Source organism: Chiroxiphia lanceolata, chromosome 14, assembly GCF_009829145.1.
Source record: "Chiroxiphia lanceolata isolate bChiLan1 chromosome 14, bChiLan1.pri, whole genome shotgun sequence".
Taxonomy (NCBI): Eukaryota; Metazoa; Chordata; class Aves; order Passeriformes; family Pipridae; genus Chiroxiphia; species Chiroxiphia lanceolata.
Genome location: NC_045650.1, coordinates 8,297,265 through 8,313,848, shown reverse-complemented (window position 1 = coordinate 8,313,848; position 16,584 = coordinate 8,297,265). Strand labels below are relative to the sequence as shown.

The window sequence follows — 16,584 nt, the reverse complement described above, 5'->3', positions numbered from 1 at the left end:
CTCATGATTCAGTACTATAGAAATATAACTGTTGAGATCAGCTTCTTTATTTTTGTCGGCTTTTCTCCAGACCTTTCAATCATAAGCTGCATTATACTATATTCCCATAATGCCAGGAAAAGCAGTAATAGATACCTCAAAATTCTGACTTCTATTTTTCCTGCCAAGTGATTTCTCTAAGTGCTTTGTTTTCTGCTGTCACTGAAATAGAATAGTACCTGTACTTCCAAAGTCTTCACTGTTACTGTCACTATTTCAATACACTCCTCTCAGATTAGAAGCTTTCAGCTTCAAAGATACTCCTATTTAGCTTTCTGGAGAAGAAAATATACTCTGCACTTTCTCATTGCTCATGGCTGAAATTATCAGACATTTGGACAAAGCAATCAAAGTTTCTTGTGGTGACAACATGGTGACAGGAAAAGACACCCCGTGACGCCCTGATGGGGAAACCAATAGTATTATGATCCCACAAGTAAAAAGAAAAACAAATGCAGATGAATCCATTCCTCAGATTTAGTTTCAGACTCTCTGTTCTGTCTCTTGGCTTTCCTCAGAAGAGCCACACAAACTGCACAGCAGCCTCTGGAAAGAGTCTGGCTGAAATACCAGACAGCACGAGCTCTTTAAGGCCCAGATCCAAAGGACAGGGATTTCAGCATGTCTCGGCTCCCTTTCTAATGCCCCGTATTCTTCTACTGCCCCACACCTCTCCCCCAAATAAAAGGTTAGCAAATATTTCATTCAAATGTGTGTTGACACAGCCCCAGGGATCACTTCAGACACTCCATATACTGTTCTCAAAGTACAAAGCGAAAGCATTTTGAGGGAGAGCTGGGGAAAGTCACCTGTCCTACCACACACATGGCTCTCCCTACACCAGCCATGTGGCAGGAAAAGAACCTGGCTGGTGGGAACTGTTCTGCTGCCTGGGGGAATTTCCTGAGCATATTACTACAATGGAAGAAGAGCTGTTACCAGTCATCAGATGACCACTGCAGGATGCTGAGCTGGTGTTACACAGATTCTCATACTTCTGCTTAACTCCAGAGCAAATGCAGACTGAGGAGAGACACGGAAATCTGCCCCATGCTTGAAACCACCAATAAAGAGGGGACAAGGGTGCTCTGTCTGGAACAAGTTGTTTGCTACCACAGACACCACTCTGGAGCAGCAGCAGTGCTGCCAATCTAACTGTTTAAAACAGCCGCAGATTACATGGGCTTATGGCATCCTGCACCTCCCTAACACTCACACAGTTAAAAAAAAATGAGGGAAAAAAATCTTATAGGCGTACACTCACAGCTAATGCAGCATCTTGCAGAAAGTTAAGGTGTTTGTCCCTAACTTCACTAGGTTAATCCAGGAGCTTTATTTAGATTGGGATAGTTAACTCTCAAACATCCACAGGCAGTTTTAAAAGCAGCCAATTTCTGAGCAAAACAGCCATCACTGGGTTTTCTAGGCAGGACTTGTAAGTGGAACCAACAGACTCTGAAGCAAGCAGCTACTTTGCTCTTTGGCTTTGGAAAAGAAGTGAAAAATCACAACTATTTAATTAAAAACGGATTTTGGTACTTCTATTACACCTGTGCAACTCCACTGACGCCACCACAGGCTTTATGAGAGAGGGTAATTTAACTGAAAATACCCACTGCAAGACAGTAAGTACTTGCTCTGGATTGTGCTGACTCCTACCACAATCCACAGCCTTTCAAGGTTCTGTGTAAGTCAAGTTTTTCTACAAAGGCCCACCACAAAAGCTGATTGCAGAAAGTGCCATTTAACAATTTACACAAAGGAGCTCTTTACATTTGGGCTGAAAATGGCCCTCCTCAAGTTCTGTAGAGAACTACAGCGAAGTCTCATCTCATGCACGACCTGTAACGCATAAGAAAGCTTCAGGAGTAAGAAAAGCTGACACTGTTCTCACTGACAAAGTACTCCACATTTATTATGCAAATATAACCCTGGGACACCTGCATTTACAGCAGGTATTAAAATTACATCATATATCTTACAGAACATAGGATACATGAACATATCACCACAATAAGCTACTCTTACATGAAATATGATTGTATTGTTCTTTGAAAGAGGGACTAACTAACTCAAAAACACAGATGTTTCTCTCAGGACTGAAGTATTTCCAGTGCAACTGTATAGCTGCTGAAAAATGCAGGAAATGGTGTACCATCCTTTCCAGACAAATTACTGTTTCATTGTATGAAACAAACAAACAAACAATATCAAACAACAGCCCACCCATCACAGCCTGTTTTTACTATGTTAAATCCAAATTAAACGTTCCCACTGAGAGCAATAACACTCGAAAACACCAAAAGGAAATTCAGGTGGTTCAGAGCAAAAAACATTTCCTATTTTCGTCTACAACACAGGAGGCTAAAGAAGGCCACGCAGCCTATATATTAACTGGTAAATGCTACCTCCTTATCACTGTACCTGAAGCCTTTTAAAAGCGTATTTCACAGACATTAACCATTACTCACTTTCCCACAGCAGTACCAAACCACCTTATAGGAGTACCGGCTCCTCCTGCTGTATCTAAAACTGCCTCTTCCCTTGGTGATAACGGAGAAAGTTTTTATACAAGCTCAAGGAGTGTACCAGTATCTCCTGGAAGCAGAGAATCAGCATCAACTGCTTTTCTTGGGAGTCTCAGAATATACACCTTCTGGTACACTGTCACCACAGAAATCAAAGCCTCACATGTCTAAGTCATTACTGACTCACTAACAGCAGATACAAATGCCTTTGTCCCAATGTTCTGAAACATACATGTGCCAAAACCTGCACACAGGCAATTTCAAATGTGAAGTCAATGTATCATTAGAACTTGTAATCATACCACAAAATAGAATATGTACGCTTGACTTAAAGAAACAAGCTTTCAAGCAAGCATAGCATAAATATGGCAAATTCTTTTTGTTTAGGATTACAACACAGTTCTAAATCATGCAAAGTAATTCCTCAGAAAGGCAGAAATCTTTTGTTCTGCACTGCTTAATAAATTATTTAAAGCATAATTTAGGCAATAAGGCCACAATAAATGAATAAAAAACCCACCACAATTCAACTTCAAAGAAGATAATGAAAGGCAAAAAAAATTATTTATATAGAAAAATGTAAGGTTTTGCAATGCAACCGAGTGGTGAACTTGTGTTGCTGTGAAAAATGATAATAATAAAAAAGATCTGATGCAAACGCTAAGGTTTTGGTCAAAGGATAACACAGAAGTGGAAAGAGAGATGGGGGAAAAAAACCCACATAAAAAAAAAAAACGAACTCAAAAGTGTTAAACAAACTTTTTCAAAATCAAGAAACCAAAAAGTTTTTTCTAAAGAATAGAAAGGATGAATTGTTTTGATTTGGCCTCTCAGGCTGCTAAAAAAGTAAATGCCACGGAAGTACCCATCACGTTTCATAAAACTAGTAAATACGGAGCAGGTTTTCCCTCTTTAGGGGAGGCCCGGCCCATACCCTTCACCGGGTACCCCACCAGCCCCAGCCTGCCACCCAGATGGACGTTTGAGACGACACACGGATTTATGTAGGAACACACAGGAACACCGCTCTGGAGGGACACGAGCGCTCCCGCACCAACCCCTTCCCGCACGTCCCCTCCAGCCCCGCGCAGGGGATGGGGGCTCGACAGAGGGGTGCACCGCCACCTGTGCGTGCCCCCCGAGCGGGCCATGCAGCGCGACAGGGACACCCTGCGTGCAGCACAGCCCCCAGGCCATGCACCCCGCCCCCGCACGCCCCCAGCGCCCCGCCGGTCCCGGGGGCCAACCGGGGTCGGGGAAGCCCCCCGAGCGCAGCCCCAGCTGGGGGGTCACCCCCCGGCCCCGGCGGTGCCCCGGCTCCGCGTCTCCATGGCGATGTCTCCCCGCTCCGCTCGCCTCGGCCGGAGCCGGGGCCGATGCAGCGCCGAGCAACCCCCGGCCCGCGGCAGGGGAGCCGCACCCCCCTCGGCGGGGAAAGGGGGGGCACTTACTTTCGGCGGTGCCGCATTGAGCCGGGCCCCCACGCCCCGCCGTGCCGGGGTGCCGGTGCAGCGCCCCGCACGCCGGGCACCGATCCCCGCCCCGGGCTCTCCCGAGCTGCGGGTCTGTCGGCGGAGCGGTGCCTCCCTCCCAGCCCGGTAAGGTCGGGCTGCCCGCGGTCGGGCCGGGGAACACGCCGGTTTATCGGGGCGGCTGCGCCTGCCTTACCCTTGGAAGCATCTTTCTCTTCTTTGGGCTTGATCACCTTCCCGCTCATAGACCCCAGCTTGGGTGGGAAAATCCCCGGGAGCGTCGCGGATTCCGGCTGGACCCAGAGAAACCTCGGGCGGGGGGCAGCGTGCGTGCGTGTGGGGGATCCTCTACGCCGAAAAGGCAGAAATAACACCAACAGAAGGGGAGGGGGGAAAAAATGAGGAGCCGGAGAGCTGCCCGCTCCCCGGCGCGGTGCCTCGGAGCCCGGCGGCGCCGCCGCGGTGCCTGCGGGAGCGGAGCGGGGAGCGGGGGGCTCCGGCAGCCGCAGCACCGAGCCCCTGCGCCGCTCGCCGTGCCGGAGACAAAAGCGATTTTCCCTGTGTCTGCTTGGCCCCGGCCCCCTCCTTCCCCCGCCTCCCCAGCACTGCCTCCCCTCCCCAGGGCCAGGGAAGCGCAGCCGGTCCTGGAAGTCCCACCGACCGGGGGGAGGGAGGTACTGTGAGTTGGGGAGGGTTGTTTGCTTGGCTGTGTCGTGGTTTGGTTTTTATCTTTTCGCATCCTCCCTTAATAATAACGGGATGGAGCAGCAGAGCTGCAGCCACGGATAGGAGGAGAAGGAGGAGGAGGACGCGAGTCCCCGGCACTGCAGAAGAAGCGGCAGGTTTACGCTCGCGGCAACACGGAGCGCTGGAGCTGCCCCTTCAGACCCCCCGCGCATCCCCTTCCCCATCAAATAGTACGGGGCGGGAAAGGGGGGAGAAGGGGTGAGGGAGGGGTCAACACGCCCCCGCTGCCCTCCAGCTACCGGACGGTGTCCCATCGACAGGCTGGGGGTGGCGCAGAGCCGGACTGCCCCCCCATCTGCGGAGCCGCTCCCACCCCCCTATCTCACAAGGGGAGGCTTCGGCCAAGGGCTGTGGCCCCTGGCACCGACCGGTCCCGAGCCCGGCAGCCTGTTGCTGCCGTCGCGGGAGTGCAACGAGCCGGCCGGGGGAGATGGAGCGAAAAGGAGGGCACCGCATTCCCTTTAACAGGGGACACGCAGAGCCTACGCCGTCCCCCTCCCACCTCTACTGCTCTGCCCCGGGGCGTGGGACGGCGCTCACCCCCTCCCTGCCTCCCCTCCATCCGCCCTCGGGGAGCAGGAGGGGACCCCCAAGAGCAGCCAAATGTCCCCTCACCTGTGCTACAAAACGGCGTTTCCCCCCCTTCCCCCTTGGCGGGGGCAAAACTTCCTACGAGCGGGGCTGCCGTCAGGGGAGGGAGCGCAGGCTGCGCAGGGACGGAGGGAGGGAGGGAAGGAGGGAGAAAACCAATGCAGCTGGCGCCCCTTGGAGCCTGGCCCTACTCGGTAGCGCCCAAAATAAAATGCTGGGAAGGGCGAGCCGTGAAGTGCCTGGGGGAGCCCGTCGGTGCGGCAGCCGGACTCCTCCAATCTCTTCCTCCCCTCCTCCCCAAAACGGCCTGTTTGGAGCGGGGGACACAGTGGATTTCTCAAGACCAACAGAGAACAAGGTGGAGCTGGGCACCCCCGGGGGAAGGCAATATGCTCAGGGCACGGCCCTCCCCGTGGCCTCTGGGCACTCCTCTGCACATCCTGCCCCCACGGCGGGAGAGGCAACGCGCACACGAGCGCAACTCCCGCACAGGGGGTCTCCGGGAGAGGCAGCAGCCACCGGGGCTGCGCGGCCTCTATTTTTAGCGGAGCCGAATTCCTGCCCCTTCACCCTCCGTTGCTCCAGCACCGGGGACAGCTGGAGGCGGATCGGCTTACGGCGACCAGCGGGACCGGCCGCCTCCTGCTTCTGCCCCGAGCGAGGGCACCGGACTGCCAGGAGGCAGGACATCCCCTGATTAAGTGGAGGATGAGCCACAGCATGGGAAAAAGTCTCGTTCCCACTGCACACAGGTGGCTGGAGATCAGGTGCGATGAGGAAAATGAGGGCTGTTTTGGCTACGAATGAAGAGCCAGGATCACAGGTGCCACCAGGAAGACCTTAATGCTTCCACTTATTAAAGACATTCTAATAAAAAATGCACAAAACTGAACCCCAGGTCCTCAAGCAGAGCTCCTCCAGACCTCCATGCATCTGTCTGTACTATCATCGACCTCTGCTCTGTTTCTGGAACCAAGGAATTGTCCTGGCAGGGTCAGCTTTGCTTTGTAGAGATTCAGGATGCCTAGAGAAGTGATGGATTCACCATCCCTGGAGGTGTTTAAAAACCACATAAATGTGGCACTTAGGGAAATGGTTTAGCAGTGAACATGGCAGTGCTGGGTTAACAGTTAGACTTGGTGACCTCAGTGGTCTTTTCCAAAGTAAATGATTCTAGGATTCAGTAAGCCCTGAGATGACTGTTGGTTTAGGGTGCTCTCAATGTAAGTCTGTTTTACTTCAGCCTTTTCTATGATTTCTTTTTTAAACACTCCAGAGACATGCCAGGAGGATCAAAAACTTGATCTTCGTTTTTGTCTGTTTCTCTCCGGTCAAACATAGATCACTGAATCTAGAGAGCTGGAAGTGGAGTGGGGAAGGAGCAATTCTGTGGTTCAGCTGAGCCAGTGCTGGCAGAAGGAGTCATTGAACCCCAGCAAGGAGATTTCAGCTGTCCAATACAACTTAGACCCTAATTTTCCAAGGCATTCGCAGTGTCTTTGCTGAGAGTCACTGGCAATTCACACCTCTGGTCTGAGGTCTTTCCAGCACCGGAGGCCACTGATAAATGCTGTGCTTAGTGCTGACAGTGAACTTGCATTAAGTAAGCCATTCTCACCTTTGCCAGGAGACCTGTTAAATTTTACAGGAATAGTTATTACATTGACCAAATGAGGCCCATACACTCAAACTAAACGTTGGAAGGAGGCAGCAGCTCAGCAGGTTGCAGAAGAATCGTACCTAATGGTGGGCAGAGAGAGCTTAGCCTGCTGTTTTAAAGTGAGTTGGTTTTTCCCTTTACTAGTTTTCAGAGCTTAGAAGTGTCAGTTAAAACAGTAATAAAACATGATGTTAGGCATGCAAAATATAAGGGGATTTGCATGAAGGCTTATTGCAATCCAAGTACAGTTTGCACAGCCTTTAATTTTAAAGCTACCTTGATGGCTCAAGTATTTTAGTGGAAATGGTATTTGTGGTCAGGGCACTGACTTAAGTCTTCAGTTTTCCTCATCAGTTCTTTCCTCTGAAGTGAGCATCTCTGGATTTTAGGTAAATCACTTCAGGTCTGGCTTTGCAACAAAATTTCTTTAACTAACTCACAAATATTTAAACATGAATCTGAGTCTTAGCATCTTGGTATATCAATTGCCAGCTATAGTAGGGAAAATTGTCACCTCGTTGCTTCACAGCTATAATACTGGAAGTTGAGAAGCAGTTGGATGCAGTGGTGACAGAAGCGATCACAACAAGCTACATACCACAGCCAGGCTTACACAGAAACTTACCTATACATGGTCCTGACATGGATCCTGTACCTCTCGCTGACAGGATTCTGTGAGTTTCTGAGTTAGAAGCAATTTCTGCATCTCCAGATAAATCGGATACCCAGAGGAAGATTTAGTGATGTTTAATACAAAGAAATCTGATGCGTCCTGTGCAAATGTTGTTTAGGTGTTCCCTATGCACCTATGTGGCTTGGGAGGCTTTAAATTCAAGACTGTCTCTTTGGGGGAGCACAATTTAAAGTCAAATACAATGAATTGCTTAATTACACACCTTTTGTGTGCCTCCCAAGATTGTGATGCAGTCATCTAAACTGAGTGCCAAAAAGCCAGGCAGCACAAGTGGTTGGAGCATCATCTGTACCCTTTTATGGTTCATGAGCTCTCCTTCCCAGCGGGACAAATGCAATTGCCCCAGGCACGGCAAGGTCTCACAAGCTCCAAGTGTGAAGTGAAACGTGAGGCTTTTGCAGCAGAGAGACTCACACAGCAGATCATATTTGGGCTCTCCAAATACTCACAGCTCACGGAGGCTCTCTAGAAACAGGCACAGCAGAGCTGACATGCTGCACGGAGCTGTGCCTCTGCTGAGGGTATTTATTCCCCCAGGAACATCTCCCAGAAGGTTCTGACTTGGCACAGGCTTGGCTAAGTTGAGTATCACTTACAATATGAAACTGTAAACTGTAAGTGCTTTTATACAGCAGAACTATTGCTGCTTAATGTGCAATAGCTGTACGGTCTGTCTATAAAACACACACTCAAGTCATGAACGTGCTTTTCCTATCCTTGTAAAATATCTATAGAGACTTATATCCCCTCAGGAATTCTGAACTCATGCAGATGCTGTAGTGACATTGCTGTTCAGTGTACTTTTTTCTTGGTTCTTTGGCTGATGCTCAAGTTGAAATTTTCTCTTTTCTGCAGGCAGGGGTTTATAAAAGGTCCAGGTTCTACTCTTTTATATAGCAGGTATCTTACACTGTGCCTTTAAAGCAGTCCAGCAAGTCTAAATTACCATTGTCATGATGGTTCCTGGTATGTTCCCAGTTAAATCTGAAGTAAAACTCCCCCTACATTCAGGTGGAGCGGGATTAGGCCTTAAATTTAAGATTCCAGACATGATGAAATCTCACTAATACAAGTACTTACTCCTCATTTCAGTTTATAGTTCAATATTCATAGTGGCATCTAGAGGTATCTATTCCATTTTGATAAAATAACTAAATGAAGCGGGCATGTGTCTGGTTTTGTTGCCACTGTTTTTAAATGGTGCCTATAAAATGAGTCCAAATAGATCCATTGCACATCTCCTTATTGCCTGGCCTGCCACTGTTTCAACTGGAATGCCAGGGCAAACTTCTTTACTAACAGCTGTGTGTTATAACAAAACCCACAAATATTTACAGATGAGATAAATACTAAGCACAGGGCCAAAACACAGCCTATCATCTAGCAGGTACATCCCTGTTCTGACAGATGTTTAATTTGGTCCCCATCTTATTTTTACCATTCCTATTCCTACGCAGTCTTAAGCGTTACACAGAAGATCTTTTTTTGGGCAGACAGCTTGCTGTGCACAATTTTCCTCCTTTTGATTGCCAAAACCCAACTGCTGTACGCAAATAGAGTTCCAGCTAATGGATTGTGTGGAGATTGCAGTTTAATTTCTCTAAGTAATTCAGTCTGATAACAGAGACACCCTCAGAAGACACTACTGGGAAGGGATAATGCTCATACATCCTGTGGCACGTTGACCCTGGCTGGATGCCAGGTGTCCACCAAAGCTGCTCCATCACTTCCCTCAGCAGGACAAGGAAGAGAAAATATAACATTGGGATAAGAACAGGAAGAGTTCATTCACCGATCACCATCATGGGCAAAACTGACTCGACTTGGGGAAACCAATTAGTTTAATGTCTTACCAATCAAATCAGAGTAGGATAATGAGAAGTAAAAAATAAATCTTAAAAACATACAAAAAAAGTTTTCTGTCTCAAAATCCTACCCAGATTACCTCTAATAGATGGCTGCTTGTCAGCCTGCCTTTTTTTGAGGTTGCCCCTCTCCTCAAGTTTGATGAATTGCAACTGTTTAAGAATTCTCATCTCCTTTGCACCAGCAGCATCATCCTGACACCAGAGTCTCTAGACATGCAATAACCATTTATCACCAGTACACTAAAACTGAGTAACACTGGAAACGCGAAGGACATAGTTTTGCAAGCATATGACGTGGCAATGTTGCTCTAGGAGAATGCAATGAAGGTGCACCCTTTTCCTTCACCTCATCCAGCCCTGCTCATGTTTGCAGGAATGTGCACACAGGCACAAAGCAGACAAAGCCAGGTCCTTGCAAAAATGACAGGTAGTTTGTTCCTTCTCCAGGGGAGACAGTGGGGACCATAATCAACTTAAAGAAAGTTACTACTCAATAGCTTTTGTTAGACACCTGCAGACATAACTTTAGAAGGTGGAGTGAAAGAAAATGAAGGAAGCATTTGGTATCCTAACTGAAACCAGATGCCTTGATGTCAAAAGATTTTTGCCCAGGGCTTCTCCAAGGCAGGTGAAAAGTTTGTGACAGAGAGCATAAAGATGAAAGACCTGGGTGTGGTTCTTGTGCTATTCAGAGCACTAGTCAAAAGGTGAAGGTGGTCTCATACCCCTCATGAACATAATAAGAAGAAGCGCAAATCGCTATCACTTGCTACTTTTTTATTGTGTAAAGTAAAAGGAAAGTGCCCTCCTTCACATAGCTCATCATCCTGCACATTACAGCTTTCCTCTTACAACTCCTTCTAGCTACTTGGTCAAGTCTTCAAACTGGAAAGGTTTTGAAGTCGAGCTGAAACAGGAGCTTTGATGTTTGACTCCCCCAAGCTGCAGACTGGCAGTGGTGGCTGATCTCACCCAGCCTTTGTGGATCTGAGAGAAAACAGTATTTGAAGAGGCTGGGGAAGCAGAATGTGCAGGATACTAAATGTGGTCCTGAAATCCAGAGGCAGACTCATAGGGTCATGAAGTCCCAGTGCAGTGGGTTAGCTGACATTAAAAACCTTGGGCCATTTGGTAATAGACAGGCAAAAGACTGCAATGAGCATTTCGTGACTGATCTTAGCCTTCTCTAGAGTAACACTCGAGTTTGAGACACAGAGAGCTAATAGAGCAACAGCAGGGAAAAGAACATACAGTAATATTTGAAAGGAAACTTGCCAAGCAGAGCTTTAACCTTTTTGCAGGCTTGCATATGCAATGATGTCATAGGGTAGCATTTTCATGTCTGACTTTTTCCCTAAGTATTGTAAAAATTAATCAGTGTTTGATTTTTACAAGCCTGAGAGACAGAGAGGGGAATGTAATGGTTAGCTGTTCAGGCCTATTTTTGGACTCAAAGAAATCTAAAAAACCAGTTATGCTTAAAGTTCAGAGCGGATCCTTGAAGGAAAAACATAAAGACATTAAATGAATTCAAGAAAATCATCTTAAAAGAAAGTTCTAAGTGTTGCAGGAAGCCTACAATGTGTAAGACAAGACATATTCTGCTAATTTGAACGTGCTCTTTCACACTAAGCAGCATTATAATTGTATAGCCACAAAATAAGTTGCTTACTCTGATGTGAACCTGTTACCTCTCTGCTACTTTCTGATCCTTTCCACCATGGAATTGCCTTCCCCTTTAAAGCTCTCTGCAGTTCATCCCACTGTCTCAGTTCTCTTTAACTTGCAGCAATTTTAAGCAGCATCTGATGGAATTTTTCTGCCATTTCCTTCACTCAGGCATGATCCAGGTTCAGCACTCACCCAGGATCAGAAGATGAAGCCCACCTATATTACACTGAACACTTCTGCACTATTCCTCCTCTTTCCTGTGGCACTATGGCCATACCAAGCAGCTTCTGTACATCTTCAACTGAGCTGAACTCGTAGCTACCTCATAAACCTCTCATGTCTTAATCAGGTGGCAGCTGGTATTTCTCATGTGTCAACCAACTTTTGATCTGAATGACAGGCACAGTGCTGTGGGAGGGCACAAGCAAAGAAATGAGAAATACTTTCCCCTTTTGTTTTTTACAGAATTATATGAGTCCCCTTGACCCACAAAATTCCCACAGTGCAGGGGGCTGGCTATGGTAGTGGTCTAGTAGGTAGCTTGATCTTTGAGGAGAAGCAAAGCTTTAGCTCTGAAAGTCAAGTCTCACATGACCTGGAGATTTTTTTTAGAAAGCAGACTTTCAGGTACATTGGAGGATTTGGATTTGTTCATGGCAGAGCTTTTAGCTACAGCCTTTCTCCTTCAAACTGGTATCAAGTGCCTCACCAGCCCAGGAGGATTCTGCCTGCTCATCCACTGTAGAAAACCACAAACACTTTACAAGATATTCCCTGTTCAAAGAACTGTACTTGAAAGTTGTAGTTTTGAAAACAAAAGTATTTTAAACCTTTTTGTGTGTATTTAGAAATCTATTTCTAAAGCTCCATATGAACTGTGTTGATATAACTGAATTTTTTGACATTTTCCCTTGTGTCATCTCAAAGCTAAACAGTGTGTTCAGATCAGGAATGCAGTTTGCAATAACCAGTGTGCACCAACACATGGCATTTTGGTTGAGGCAGGATTGCACCTGGGCTCGGTGCTGGTGACTACAACTTGGTTATTCCTTATCGTGCCATTCTGTTTTGGCCTTTTCCTGAGATAATTCTAGATACCACCTTGGAGCACCACTAAGAAACTGTGCTTTCAGCTCAGCTCCCTATTTCTCTCCTCCAAAATTATTCCCAGGTGTATATCCTCTCTACTTTCTGGTGACACCATGATAGCTGCAGATGCCTTATTTATAGCCACAAGATTTGGCTTTCTGTGCTTCCAATCTGAACGCTCCCTCGGCATCTTTTAATAGCTATTGCTATTTTGTATCCCTTTTTGTTTTTCTCCAGGGAACATGCCAGCAGGGATGGGGCTGAAATCCTTCTGGATCAGGAGTGGAGACAAATTCTGCTCTGTTTGTAAACACTCCAAGGCTAAAATTAGCAGGAGTCAGAATCGTTTATAAACTTCAAGCTCCCCCAACCGTCTTGAGGAACATCGCAGGCATACCGACACATCTGCCGCCGATTTAAATAGCTCCCGGCATCACCTTCCCTGCGAGTGCCTCCCTCGCCCGCCCGCCAGCTGACTGCTCCCCCTGCCAGCCCCTCGCCTCTCTTTAGACTCCTTGACTTGACAACACCACCACCGCTGACCGAGCACATTTTCAGGTGGAGGAGCTATCCACATCCTCCATAACACCTTGCAGAGACTGGAAGAAAAGCCTCGGTCAACCAGAATGTTAGCCAGCACAAAGGGGAGGGGTTCAGGGTCTGATCAAACATTGGAAGACCAGGAATGAGTGGTTTTTAAGCAGGCTTGTGCTGTGCAATTTCAAGTTTGAGGGAAAACTAAGCCACACTGTGTATAGCAGACAACATTAACTAGGATGCATAAGCCCCATATATGTCTCTCCTTTCAGTAGTTACAGGCAACAGCTTATAAAAACGACCTTGGCTGTGTCTGAAGGAAAACATGACAACAGAGAAGTGAGGTTTTTTTGAGTGGTTTGCTCAGTGTGCTCAATAAAATCTATGCTTCTCAGAACAGGCTGCTAACCAAATGCTGAACAATATGAATGTCATGTCAACAGTTAGTCTCAAGAGTTTGTAGATCCTGACATAACAACTTGACTTTTTTTGTTTTGCAAAGCACTTGAAACATGCAACTACACATACAATGCTTTTTTAAAAGCCATAGTGAAACCACGACATCTTTTTTTTGGCCATCTATTGGCTTCATAAAACTGAAGGAGATTAAATTATACACAAAAGAAGCAGGTGGTGCATTCTAAAAAGAAAGAAACAAAAAACAGCATTACAGCCCAATAAAGCAAACATCTTCAGAAAATGTCAGAACAATACTACTTGGAATTCTATCCAGTGGTGGAGAATATGTCCAGGATTTTTTTGAAAGAGAAAATCCATGACCATAAACCTGCGGTTACAGAAGGAACTCACAGAAAGAGTTGAATTTAAGAAAGAAAAACAACTGAACCAAAAAGTATAACTCCTCTGCTTGGTGTTATTGGCCCAACATGGGCAAACTAACATCTCCATCTCCACCAAAGAAATAAAGAGAATTCCATGAGAAGGGACTGGGAGATCTTACTGAGCTTATTCCGTACAACTAATACAATTGGTACCACTGCTGGGATTCTTTTTGAGAAAAAAAGGAAAATATTAAACTAGATGTTTGTAAAGAGCAGTCAGGATATTCTGGACACATGACTTTATTAAATACAGCTGCTTACCAGCCTTACCTTACTGCCTACCCAGTGCTTTGCTTTGAAAGTCAACCCTAGAGTGCAGGGGAGCTGCTCCAAGGGAAAGAGCTTCACACATTCCTGTTTATAAGGGTTTGCACAGCCTTTACCCCGATGCTTCTGACCACTGTGCACCCCTCTTGTGTTGATGTGAAGTATGAAGGACTGGGGCGTGCTCTGCTTCAACTCCCTCCTGCAGGAAGCATGGTAGAAGAAACCACCGTGGTGTCAGAGATGCTGCATGGGCAGGGAGCCCATGGCAAAGATTGTCCCTCTTGCAAAGCCACCACCAGCAACAGATGTGTGATTAGGACTGAATTGCCTCAGGTCAGTCCTTGAGGGATGCAAAGCTGTGACTCTGTTGGCCCTCTCAGCAGTGCATATGGGAATACCTGAGTTGGTGACAAAGCATGATACCACCCCTTGGGCAGGCACACGTTGGGCAGCAGGACACTGGGAGCTGATGTGCCCGATACAACCCCAGGAGAACGTGGCAAGAGCCCAGCACCCACTAGCCCACCAAAAGCCACAGATCTTATCAATCAGGCTTTCACACAAACCCAGAGCTGCTATGTTTGGAAAGCATCAGCAAGTCCTTAAAAGAAGCAATAAGAGTCAAAATATGTGACACGAGGCACTTTCGAAGACCTGCATCCTTTCCATTTAAAGTGGGGCATCTCCATTTCTCTGCCCTCAGCAGAACATGCACACCATATCATGTCTACAAAATACTTGGCTGCAATTTGTATCCCCAAAATCTTCCCTGTATGAAAAATATCCCATCCATTTAAATAGGAGGATTATAGGAGTAGGAGGAAGCTTAGCACAAACAATAGCTGTGATCAAGCCCAGCATGCACGAGTGATTTGTGGGAAGTGCGAGACATATCAAAGATGGCAGGTGCTGCTCTTGCTTGTGAGCTATTTATACTCAGGGAGTCACTCTCCAAACACTTCTTGCTTTACTGTGCTTCTAGGATTCCTTTTCAAAGCGGGAGGAGGATGTGGAGTACGACTGCATGGGCCAAGTCTGTAATTTTATAGATAACAGAATAAAGTATTGCGTAAAAATCCCACTATAATATACAGAGAGGAGTTGCCTGATATGACCAGTCAGTTTCAAAATAGGGAATCACAACAAACCAGGAGGTATGGGGGGGGGGGGGGGGGAAGACACAAAAGGAGTGGAGGGAAAGCAAATAAAACATTTTCCTCTTGGAAAATGCTAATCTTAGAGATCCAGGCTCTGGTAGGGTCTTGTCTTTTTTTTTAACAAAGGAATCACTGCCTCCCACAAGAGGTAAATCTATTTTGTAAACGAGACTTGGATGCTTACTTCTGAGGGTTGAGTTATGAACATGCATTTGGGGGGTTTTGGCCTCAAGGAGGGACCCCAGGGCTTCAGTTGGCTCAGGGCTTGAAGGAAGCTGGGAGTGCTCCTTGGGCAACCTGCCAGCCTCAGGGCATGGCCCAGGGCTGCAGCCCAGCCGTCCTGCACAGGAAACTCCTCTTGCACATTTCCCCAAACCACCACAGGAACCCAGACACAGGATGAAGACTTTTGAATTCAACTGGAAATAAAGTCTGAAAACCACAAAGCACAGACCATAGGGGACAATGTAAGAATCAGTCCCAGCATTCTCGGATGTTGTAAAACCCGGGATTAATCCTCTACACACTCTCCTTGTACTGGGGAGGAGCAGAGGCATTACCTCAGTCTGAACCCTGCATCCAGACTGTGAACACACAGGGTAGCTGCAACTCAGATGCCCTTCCAGCAATAACACCCCCAGTGCTGTCATCCTCACTCGTGCGTGTCTGGAAATAATTGTTTGTGAAACTGCTACTTCTGATTCAGGATTCCAGTTGTGAGTGTGTGGACAGTGGAAAGGTTGGCACCCATGTTATTTACATCTCACTTCAGAGGCACTAACAAAGGTTAAAGAAAGCAAGTCAAGTTGAATGTCACCTATTCTTTGTAGTTCTCATCTTAAGCCTTTTAGCTTGGCAGACCTCCATTAAAATGAAGGAGAATTTCTGTGCTAAAGCTGGAAAATTCACCAAAAAACATTCTCCTTGTGTTTTGTTTTTACAGCCATGTAGTTTTCAATTGCTCCTCAGACACAGATCTTGTAGGCACGAATTGCCTCACTACCAGTTATTTTTCTTGAAGTACCAAGCATCACTGTCACTGTGTCACAACTAAAGCAATAATGCAAGTCTCAGAAGTGATTTAGGGAAATAAACCAGATCTGATTAGCAAGCATCTTCTTTAAAGCAAACTACCACAAGTCATTAATCATAAAAGTTTCTAATTTCAGAAATGAGTTAACTGAACTTTAATGAGACAAACAGCTTTTAAAAGCTGCCACCATGAGACCACATGCATTAAACTGAGAGAATGTTGCAAAATGACTGATTTCATTACCAATCCCAGGAAGTACTCCACCAGAAGCAGCTTGAAGAATCTACAAAATCTCCAAATTCCTTTCAAAAATTCTACTTATATATGGTACTTGGTATTCCAAGACATCCACGGTACATTTGCATATAGAGCTGAGATCACCACCATAG

General features: G+C 46.5%; 1 protein-coding gene across 4 annotated transcripts in view; it reads right to left on the bottom strand.

The window, feature by feature from the left end:
• The window catches only part of FGF13 (fibroblast growth factor 13), a 314,139-nt gene that overhangs the window by 243,469 nt on the left and 54,086 nt on the right, over positions 1-16,584 (bottom strand). The window contains exon 1 of one of the 4 annotated variants that reach the window (XM_032701956.1): positions 5,402-5,424. The exons of 1 other annotated variant lie outside the window; for it this stretch is intronic. Coding sequence is in view for 2 of the 3 variants with exons in the window: in XM_032701951.1 (XP_032557842.1) it covers positions 4,236-4,284 (49 nt within the window). In the remaining variant the exon portion in view is untranslated. Of the gene's footprint in view, positions 1-4,235; positions 4,552-5,401; positions 5,425-16,584 lie in introns of those variants that run through there. 2 more of the 4 variants (XM_032701951.1, XM_032701960.1) reach the window with 2 other exon arrangements.